Source organism: Vigna unguiculata, chromosome 3 (genome assembly GCF_037176805.1).
Source record: "Vigna unguiculata cultivar grain cowpea cultivar isolate G323 ecotype 2 chromosome 3, ASM3717680v1, whole genome shotgun sequence".
Lineage (NCBI taxonomy): Eukaryota > Viridiplantae > Streptophyta > Magnoliopsida > Fabales > Fabaceae > Vigna > Vigna unguiculata.
The window spans coordinates 62,173,723-62,185,772 of record NC_140794.1 but is presented as its reverse complement, the minus strand read 5'-3'; the positions used below and the strand labels follow the sequence as shown (position 1 = coordinate 62,185,772).

The 12,050-nt window shown below is 26.9% G+C and overlaps 1 protein-coding gene across 1 annotated transcript; it reads left to right on the top strand.

The window, feature by feature from the left end:
• Positions 1–5,604: 5,604 nt before the first annotated feature.
• LOC146887995 (uncharacterized) lies at positions 5,605–6,330 on the top strand. Its single transcript, XM_085670981.1, has one exon. It carries the CDS (start codon positions 5,769–5,771, stop codon positions 6,033–6,035), a length of 267 nt encoding a protein of 88 aa, XP_085527107.1. The 5' UTR covers positions 5,605–5,768; the 3' UTR covers positions 6,036–6,330.
• Positions 6,331–12,050: the final 5,720 nt, after the last annotated feature.

Here is a 12,050-nt window from a genome sequence, read left to right as displayed (position 1 = left end):
ATTTGATTGGGTAGGTGTCACAAACTAAAACCTTGGATCTTTAGTACTTATTGTATAATTGTTCACTTTGAGGTAAAAAAAAAAGGTGTTGTTTTATGCTATGTAATTTTTGTGTGGTAATAATATTGAATTTTTATCTCATTTGACCTTTTATTATTCTATTGTTATACGATTGTAGCATTAGTTGAAGGAAACATTTTAGGATTTTTAAATTTCTTTTTTGAATTTGTTTGTTCAATTTAATTAGTCTCTTTGTAGTCATTTGTTTAAAGTAATTAAAGTGAATGTCATTACTGTAATTATTTCAATGATTTGGTGGATGAGAAAAGTTAGGAAGATCTCAAAAATTAATTGAGGAAAGCAAAAATCTAGATAAAATCTTTCCTGAATAAATAATATGTAAAATAATAAAATGCATTAAATAACGAATAGAGTAACTAACAAACACAAAAAAAAATTAACATAGAAAAATCTCAATACGAAGGAAAACCTCACTAGATGTGATCCAGTAAAATCTTCCCCTAATAACTATTAATGAATAGACCACAAGTTCTCTTAAAACTTCCAAGGATCAACAAATAATTATTCTCTCCGCCAACAAGGTTAGGTGGATAACAAATATAAATGAGTACTTTAAATAAACAACATATATAACCTCTAATATATGAGATGAGGAATAAAAGCATTTTCTCCAATATGACTTCTTTACACAAAGACTTGCACCGAATAAATCGATTGCTCTTTTCTTACTCTCTTTATGTTTTTTCTCTCAATAAAGGTACTCACAACTCCTGTATCTTTGTCTTTTCACACTATTTTCTTTCATAACAAATTTGATGGAAGTTTTGCATCTTTTAAATTGCATAATGGGTTGGAAGCCCATAAAAAAATATATTTTTTTATTTTTATTGATTAAATTAGTGTGGACCCAATAAATTGGTGATCCACATGATAAGAAATCATAGTAGGTTTCAAGATCCAACTCCGATATCTTCTTCTACTTTTCAAATCAAGGAGTTAGTATGTATGACTGAAAATAAATCTAAGAAGCATATGAGTAATAATGTCTCTGATTTTTTTGTGCTAAATTTTTTTAATATTAAAATTAGGGAAGGTAAGGTAGTTTTATGGAAGTAATATGGCACGTTCCATATGTCAACTGGTTTAAGGTGAATACTGGTGCAACTATGGGTTGTCCTGGTTTAGTTTCATGTGCTGGTAAGTTTTCAATTTTTTAGGGATACAAACTTCTATTCATGCTAAATTTATGACGATCATTTATGCATTCAAACATGTTTGGAGACAAGACTTTTAAATACTTTGGTTGAATATTGATTTTTCTTTAGTGTGTCAACAAATGATTCCTTAGAATCTTAGAAAAAAATGAGTTTGTATTTGTTTATTATATTTTTTATTTTTAATAAATTTTTATATAATAACAAATAAGTGACTTACTTTTAGGTATCAACTTAGTTAACATATCGATGTTCATAATATTATTTTTACATTTGAAAACTATAATATCCACGACTTAATTCATATTTTTACATTTTTTTAAGGAGCACGATTTTTACCTTTTACAATTTCAAACATTTTTTTCTTATTAATGTAAAATTAAATTTATAATGCCTAACATATTTTCAGGGACGTACTTCACCATTCTTCCTGTAAACAATATCACAAGCAAATTAGGTGAACTAGAATTAAGCTAACAATATATTTTTTTATGTGACATATTTTGTATACAAGTTATCATTAACCACAATATCCGAAAAACGTGTTTTTTTTTTTTTGCCAACTAGATAGTTTCATAAATACTTTTGTTTAGGGGAAGGTTGTTCAAATTCAAGAGAAAAGTTAGTATGCTTTTCCCACAAACACTGCATCATTTTAACATATTGTGTTTTATTATCAGAAGTTTCCTTATAAACCTAATTAATTCAAACTTGTTTTTTCTTTCTTCGTCCACAAAAAGCATGGTATGTTTTTTTAATAATAATAATCCATCTGTTCAATGATTGATTAAATATCTTCGTTAAATTGATCATCATTTTCAAAACAATGTAGGTACCAATTCAGTAATTTTTCATAATATATGCAATTTGGCCACTCAAATTTAAAATTTCATAAAGTAGATTAATTTCATAGAATTTATGTATATATTATTTTTTTTAAAGAATACTTTATTTTATGTATATAACTGTTACTTCGTTATTAATATTGGATGATTTTAAAGTCATGACAGACAAATATGAATGTCTAAAGTCATTAATCACAAAAATCCCAAAAGCTACGATAACACTTATAAGCTCTACGTATAAAAAGTATATGGATATTAAAGGTAAGAAGTGGAAATTCGAATATATGTTTCCCTATTCCCTCGTAGTACCATTAATCTAACTTTCACTCAATTAATATAAGTAATCTTTTAGATAACTTGACGATATCTAACTTCTTTTCTAGATCGCATTTCAATATAAAAGAACATTAAAATAGAAAAGTTAATAATATCATTGTTCATATTTCAGAAAAAAAAAACCTTAAATTTGTATATGCCACTAAATGTTGTATATAATCATATTAAAATTCAGATTTTATTGAAAGCTAATATAATTTATCATTTTTCAAAACATTCAAATAATATAAGTAACAACTACTAGGCAAACTCCTTTCACCAAAGGACTACTTGCAACATTAAAGAATTTCCAAAAATATAATTAGAAATGAGAAAGACAAAAACCAATATAAACTTATTGAAGCCATTATTTTTTAATAACTATGATGCATTAAAATAAACTTTTTTTTCCTAAATATTCGTAACTTGTAGGCTTTTTTTAATTTATTTAATACTTTAGTGATTTTACTTCAGATTTTTTTTTTCTTATAATAAGGTAACTCATAAGTACACATTTTGTTTTGGATATAGGTAGAACGTCTACTCAGATAATTATTATAGTCTTCACGTCTTTTGTTCTGCCATGGGTTGTTTACTTCCATGTTAAAATCACCATAAGTCATTCGGTTAAAACAATAAATGTTATAATTAATTCGAGACAAAAATTTTAACAATCATATTTTTTATATGTATTTATTATTTTTCTCATTATCCGTGATTAGGTGTAGATCTAATCACAGTCAGTCCAATTATCTTTTAAACCTACTTAGTGACTTGTTTATGTTAATAAAATTACTAACTAAATTTTGATTGTGTCATTCGATTGGCCGTTTAACGTGACATATAAATTGTATAAAGGACTCATGTGGAATCTTACAAGCAGTCCAACTGCTGGCAACTAGGAGGGGCTGCTTCATGCGATGCGTGGTCCACCGTTCAGTGTGTTAAGCTACACAATTTGTGTAAAGGACTCAGGTGGAATCCTGTGGACAATCCAATTGATGGCAACTAGAGAAGGCCTTATGCGACATATGTCGCTCAGCTCTCGCTTACCTCTGTCGACTGATCCTATAAGGTTATCCCGGTTCATTCAGTACACATTATATATTTTAAAAGATAATCAATACACTTTTTGGATGAAAAAAATTCTTAGAACACAACATGTGAAATAACTAAATATTTATAAATATATTTTAAGATAATTATATTTTAATCCATTTTTTTTTATTCACTTCTAACCCACAACTCAAATCATCCTTAGATCATCACATCACACCACTAAAAAATATAAAAATAGATAATTGAAAGGTGATTGCAGGGATGGGTTAAGAGTAAGTCAAAATATCATTATCCATATATTTTATTATCTATAACTACATACACCATTTGTTTTTTCAATTTTACCCTCTTTAATGTCTTTTTTTTTTTCAATTTTATCCTCTTAATTACTACTTTTTTAAATTTAAATAATTATTTATAATAAAAAAATATTTTTCAGTTTTATTATTTTAGTAACTACTTTTTTAAATTCAAATAATTACTCATTATAAAATAATTATTTACTCTTTTATCATTTAAGTTTAAATTTAAATAATTATTCCTGATATTACTTACACAATAATACATATAATACTTTTTATTTCAATAATTTAAATTTATTTTATCCGTAGTTATATTTATAACTATGTAAACCAACTGATTTTTCAATTTTACTTTTTGAATTATTATTTTTTAAATTTAAATAATTTATAAATATTCAAAAATTTCGTACACATAATAGCAAATATATAATAAAAGGATTAATAAAAAAATTAAAATAATTCATAAAATAAAAGAAAGAATGAATTAAAAAATATTAAAATAATAAATAAAAATAAAAATTATTTATTTATTTAAATTTTGAAATTTTATTTAATATATTTTTATTGTGAAATACAATTTTTTTAATTAAAGTTTTACAAAATTTTATTTTTATTTTAATTTGATTTTAACTTAATTTATATTTTTGAAATTTTAACTTAATACAAATTCATGAGTTTATTAAAGCAAATATAGTTTAAAATATATATTGAAGTTGAATTATTTTTCATATTATACATATTTTTCATGAGGTTTTTTATACTTAGTAGTACAGACTTCTCTAGCTTTTTATCTTGAATAGAAGTGCTGTATAAGTCTATTCTTTATAATTTTATTTTAAGGTTAAATGTGTTTGTAATTCATAAATATATCTGTGAAATTATAATATATTTTTTTCAAATTTAAATATATTTTGATATTTAAATTATAAAAATAAATAAATATAATAGTTTAATCTAATAATATTAAAAAAAATTCGGCTTAAATAACGTTCTAAATTGGCATGAGAACTGGTTTTACATTAAAAGTTTAAACATCCAAAACATATTTAATCATTCATTTTGAAACAACTTCAAAATATATTTTGGTAATTAATTGGATTGGACTCAACCTATACTAGTCCTGGAAGAAAAGAAAGACGAAAGTGACAGGCAGAATAAAAAAGCGAATCTGAGTTCCACTGTATCATAACATGCTCCCTCATAAACCTCCAAACAAAAACCGTTCGATAAAACCGAAGACTATAAATTGGTACATGACAAAGCAACAGTGACCTCTCCTAAGCCACTCCAAAACCAAACCCATAGAAAAGTGCAACCAAAGCCCCAACGTGTACAACTCAAACACTTCAACCCATAATCAAAACAAACCTAGTTTTTTGTACCATCCAACGAAGACACTTTTGGTCAATCAAATACCAAAAATGTCCAAAATCAAAGATTGTTTTATTTGGGGAAGGCAAAAACAAAGACAAATCGGTTACCTAAACAAGTGTCTTGCGGCAAATGCTACCATTTTTGGTTTAACTTGTTGGCTACTTACTAATACATTCTAGTAACACCTCTTAACATCAAGTGTGTACCTGGTCACAAATTTTTATTATGACAAGTGAATATATTTAGTAAATTATATTTATTTATTTTATTGTCATGCAAAATGTAGACAATGTATATAAACTTTTTTGACAAATATTATGTATAAAGAGTAAAATTAATATGTATAAGTAATTTTAATTTTTTTTTCTGAAATAGAAGATGTGTACAAGACACGACAGGGCTCCCACACTGGTTGAACGTGCCGTTCTTAATTTACCAAAAACTAACTTCCGAGGTATATTCGATCAACTACCAGCGTATGGTATTATATAAATGCCCATAATTTTGTGCTCAATGCCTAAATAAGCACTTTATAAAGGAGCTTCCGCGTTTCCATCATCAACAAGCTACAAGAGAAGAACTTTATGCATAGTTAAACACACATAACAAAATCTTCTTCTTCTTGGAAGCAGCAAAACATGGCTGCCACTGGTGCCAACCCAGATGGATTATTCTGGTCGGTGTATGAAGGGTGCATTTCTGGCTACGATAACTGCGTTGAACGGCGACCCTACCACCGCAATTGTGGCTGCGAACTCCATAACAAGTCTCTTCATTGCACGCACAAGATTCCAAGGTCTAACAATGTGTCATACCCTATGAGGAGGGTGTGGAGTGAAGGAAGCTTGGTGTTGGCTGCTACTACTTCTTCTTCTTCTTCACCTTCTGCTAATGGGGGAAAATAAGATTCGCTTTAGTTAAGATTTGGTGACGAGAATATTCAATCTGTTTCATTGGTTTGAGTCTGGTTTAGGGTTTTTTCTTCTTCTTCTTCTTTACCTCTTAGTTACCAAGATGATTTCATGAATGGTTGTGAAGTGTTTGTATGGACGTTTTACAATTATATTGTTCAAGGACTATGGTCGTTTCTTGGCTTCTCATAGATTGTTATTATTCTCATAAAGTTTGGATCTTTATACGTATTTTCAATGTATCTATGCTGATATGCATCCTGTTATTAATTAATCTTTTTGGTGTAAATATTAGGAATATCCGTTGTTCTTGGGAGTCATGATTGTGTATTGAATATTGGTTCTAACAAACAAGTTGGGGCAATTGAGTTCCTGCAAATGTTTGTTGATGGACAGTGATTTCTCAATTTGGTTTTGGTTTTGATTTAATATTATCATTAACTGCAATCTATGTTTGAAATCGTGATTAAAGAAAGAATCTTAGACATAGTTATGGGGTTCTTACTTATCATATAACTATCATATCCATAATACTGCATTCAACCAGATGAATAATACCACTAAATATTTTGAGGTGAGCACAGATAATAGAACCTACCCTTGTAACTGCCAAGGAGTTTATCAGTATAGTTAATTGCTGAAAGGTCAAAAGTTTATTCTAAATATGAACTAAGAATGAAAATCGCTGTCTTTGAACAGTTTTTGAAGAATCTTCAATCTGTCAGATAAATTCATCACATGGGATGGTCAGATGCTGGTTTGCAGTTTCAAATGGACCAATGAATTTGATCATGATTAAATAATAATAATAAAATATGATATTATAATATTCATAATTAAATATATCTATCGGTCCCGTGAGGTATCATCATATGGGTGAACTCAGACGAAGACCTCATCTGCAGATGACAGAGAAAACAAAAGAAAAAAAGTGAAGAGGGGCCTACACACGTGAACTGTGAAAACAATCAGAGAAAAGAACATATGGCAGCTGGATTGAGAATGTAGTTCTATGGAATTTGTTCTACAAATCGGATATGAAAATCAAATGTCCTTTTCTAAACCAGATGTTCTAATTTTCAACATCTACATTGAAAGAGTAACTCACTGGTTACATAAATTTTTTACTCAAAACTTGTTCAGAGAGGAGTTAAATATGCATTAACTTGACTAAATCTTGAGTTGCTAATCATAGAAACAGGAGTTGCTTAGGTTAGTACATTAAATCATTAAGAATTTTGCTTTCAACTGAGATGTCCTGCATAAAACACATGATTAAAACACATGATTAAGAATGTTCTGTACCAGAATGCCAGCAAACACCAGCTAGACCTTCCAGAATCTGATTCTAAGTTTGCAGTAAGGAAATGAATTCTATAATGATGTAGCAAAAGATCCTGATTTCTGGCATACAAGTTACAACTCACATTAACATTTTCCTTTATGAGTAGCCATTAATTTGGATGCATAGAAGGAAGGAGTCAACAAAAAGCATTATCTTGCAAGTTACCACAACCATTATCACATGGACTCAAACAGTAGTATCTGAAAGCAGAACATAAAGTGAAACTGCCACATTTTGACTTAGTAATTGAAGTGACACAAAAGTTTTAACTTTCTGTATAGGAAATATCGCCCACCTAAGAATCATATTAAAGTTAACCAAAACTTTTGGAGAATTCTATAGCAAAAGTGAACCATACTACAAGACAAGGAGAGGTAGGTGGGTTTTGAAGAACACATGAAAGAGAGGCCAAACCACTAACTTGTCTCTATTTTTCTCAGCGATGCATGTCTTGTGTGACTGTCTACTTTAGCTTCGAATTTTACGGGAATAATAAATACAAATTTAGTTTCCTACTCTTGATTTCTTCATCAATGACACAGAGTTTATGATGATACATTTAGTATATATAAGTCTGAGAGAAAGGTTAGCCACATCACCAACAGAATGGCAACTGGGGCATGTGGAATGATGCTTCAGTGTGTCTTTGAGGGAAGTATTTCACTGCATGACATGGAGATTGAGCGAAGGCCATACCACAAAAACTGTGGCTGTGCGTTGCACAACATGAATGGTGTTTGTTCCAATGCTTGTCCTCAGCAAAGATGTGTTTCCTTTGCCAAGAAAACATCATGGTCTCATTGTATCATGCATGCAACAACTTCCAAGTTTTCTTCACACTCTTTTCTTTCTAAAACAAGACATTGATAGATAGGGAAGGTGCCTCTGTGACTCAGTGAAGTGAAGCCATGCAATGTGGTTTGAAGGAAATGGCTTCAAAGGGACAAGTTGTTTTGTTCGTTTGTTTGTTTGTTCTGTTTCCAAGCCATTGATACTTTTTGTGGTAATAATGCACTAATCAAGGAGTGTGTGCAAGAGTTCTTTCATGCAACATTTTTTGTTTTCTTAAATGTGTTCGATTTGATGCTGAGGTTGATGTATCAGCTTTGCCTTTTCTTTTGCCTTCTGAAATCACATTGCAATGCAATTAGTATAAATCAATGCTCATGACTTCATTGGTGCAACATTGTACACAAATACAACAAAAAAACACCTTTATATTGTATTTGAACTTCTTCCACCAAACTTGTATGTTATTAGTGAGGTGTGATTTGTTACCTTAGACTTGAGGGAAAGCATAAAAGATGTGTATATTGTATAAAAAAATGAAATTGCAATTTTTGTAAAACATTATATATATTTTTTATGATATAAAGTGAATATTATAGATTTAGTAAGCTGATATTATATTTTTATTTAATTTTATAATAATGTTTTGGTTTAATTAAATTGATAAATATTTGAGTATTTTCGATTAAATTTTGAGTTTTTTTTGTTATATTGACTATTTAAAATAATTGTTTGTCCAGTTATATGATTTTTAACTTTTGTCCAGAAAGAAATGATATTATCATTACTTTTATTATCTTTTCTCCAATTTACGTATTAACTCTTTCACTCTTTCAGACCTTAGCTAAACTCATTCATTCCTTTTTCTATGAACCATGAAGGCACGAGTTGATGGATGGGTTAGAAGAAATTAAAATAATATAGTTGACCAATGAATAAAAAATAATAGATAAAAATAATAACATAAAATCAAACACCAACATACTTAACAAAAAAATAGTTTAAACGCCCAAAACTTTTTTTAATAAAGATTCAATTAAAATAAGCAAAATTTATGAGACCATTGCAACTTAATTAAAAAAAACAGGGCAAAATATATATATTTTTTTAAGAAAAATGTAATTTACACAATAAATTTTAATGAAATTACAAGTTTAACTTTGTATGCAATAATATATTTACAAATAAAAAGAGACTAATAAATTATATGACGTGTCTTCGTTAAAGGCATGTTAGGTCAAAACAACACAGGTAACGGTGCTAGTAATATTTATTTCTTACATAATATATACTTCTAGTTTAATTTAATGATTTTTATAAAATTAATAAAAAAATATATTTTAACTTATTTAAATATTTTTTAATTCAATTTAATAAAAATTTTGGAATAATTTATTATTAAATCAACATTTAAACAAGGTTATTTATATAATAACTTGTTTGGTAGGAGAGAGAAAGAAATAACTAATGTTAAGGCATGATTTGGATGTAAATATGAGTGGACTAACAAGAGAAAAAAAAAAAAAAAGACCGGTGATTTGAATGTAAACACGAGATATGAGTGCTATTGTACAATTTCTTCACGAAGCATCAATCAATTGTTGCAAGAATAAAATTGATTTGTATTAATTTTTTTAATACATAATTGATTACAAATTACTCTTATATATTATTGTTTTTTTACTTTTTTATTATCATGATAAAAAAATATTAAAAATAATAAAAGAGATTACTATAATAGTTGAAATTATTTTATACATGAGTTAAAGTTAAATTTAAAAAGTTTTATTACCAATTTAATTTTTCGTACTTTTCCTCTCATAATTAAATATTACTTAACTTACGTATAAATTAATTTTAATTTTTAAATATTTTTCTCACAATTATTTATACAAAAATATTCTTACAAATCTCGCCAGTCACAAAAATTATCATGTTGAATGATTCTTCCCATTGATTACATATGTTTGCTGAAAATATAGTTAATAAGATATGTGAAAACTGAAAAATTAACCAATTATATATATATATATATATATATATATATATATATATATATATATATATATATATATATATATATTGTCAAAGTTATTAACCACCACTGAATTACAAATATTTGATTGAATTGGAAAATAGATGATAAATATAAATTATATTACATGCTTTTTTTATGTAGAATTTAATTTTGTTTTATCAATATATAAATATATTTGGATATTTGTATTTATAATTTAAAAATAGGCTATTTCAATTACGTTTTCAGTTAAATTATTTATGCATTATTTTATAAAAAATATAAATTTTATTATGTAAACAAATAAAAAAATAAATTTAATAAATGTATTAAGAATGAAAACAAATAAAATATAAAGAAAAATACAAATTAAAACACTGCTTAAAATGACATAAAACCAACATATTCCAAGTTATTAAATCAAGTTTAATTACCAAACACTTCTACTAATGATGATGTGATTAACATTTTGTCTGGTATTTGGAACAAGAGTGGTCTTTGAAATAGCCTACCTTAAAAGATGTCTACTTCGAAAAACCAAAATTGAAATTAGTCTGAAGAGGCTATTAATTGGAGGAACAAAGTTGGTGAAACTAAACTCCTAAAAATACTTAGAAAGAAACAATGAATATCCTTAGTTCTCTCACAACTACTTTTGGCAGGTACTAAATTCTTTTCATTAATGCTTCAACTTAGTAAATTTTTCATAGGTAGATTTTTTTTTTTTTTTGGAAAATTTAAAAAAAGTGTGTGATAAAAGAAAATAGTAAGAATAACCCTAGAATTAGTAGATTTAAGTTCAATATTTATAAATGCTTTTATCTATTATAATGTTATATTAGATAACTTTAATAGGTGGTTCATGATGAATACATATAACTCTAATTTATTAAATTACTTTTTTATCATGTTATTTTTTATTATATCTCAAATTTCTTCTAATGAATTATTGGCAATAGAAAGTGATTTCTATTGTGTTGCTTTGGTTTTCCTCTTCCACATGAAAATTTTCTTCACTTCATCTACTTCCAAAATCTGCATAGGAAATGACTCCATCGAGAAAGTTTAGTTCTTTGAACCTCATGAATTATTCTACATTTGTTTCCAAAAACACATAAAAAAAAAACAACAATGTGATATTCTCCTATTCAACTTTTTCACAGAAAAAAAAACAATAATTATGTTATAAACGTAATTAACATATTATATAATCAATTATGTTCAATCTTAAAAGATGATTATGTCGTTTCTTTTATTAATATTTTTTTAATTTAATATAATAAATTAAATACTTAAAATCATAATATTAAACAAAAATATACATAATTAATGATAAATAACATACTTTTAATTTTCCAATATTTATTTATATTATTCAATCTAAATAGTTTTACTTTTCTCAATTTTTTCTTATTTTATTTCTCATTTTTACGAGGTGATGTTTGTTCGCCTTCGGTTACCACAAAGTGTGGAAAGTGAAAAAAATTGAGATATATTCTTTTATTTGTAAAAATAAAGAGAAGACCATCACCTTGTGTTTGAATGAAACATTTCAACAATACTAAGAAATTGAGATGCATTGTATTTGAATTTTCTGTAATTAAATTCTTTTCATTTTCTAAATAATTTGTTTTGATAAAGAAATTAAAATACTTTACCTTTCAATTTCTTGTTTAGATAAAATAATTGAAATTCTTGTGAGATAAAATTTCATTTTATTAATATTTATTTTAGGCTTAATTATATTTTGAGTTCATGATAAATTTGAAAACAGGTCGGTCAGACTTATCGGATTAATGGGTCGTCGGGTTGTTAGGTTGCCCAACACGTCTAAGTGGTCAAGTCTAGCTTACACCTC

What these genes read in the sequence shown, in the direction of transcription:
- LOC146887995 (XM_085670981.1), top strand. Translation starts at nt 5,769, where the DNA reads ATGGCTGCCACTGGTGCCAACCCAGATGGATTATTCTGGTCGGTGTAT.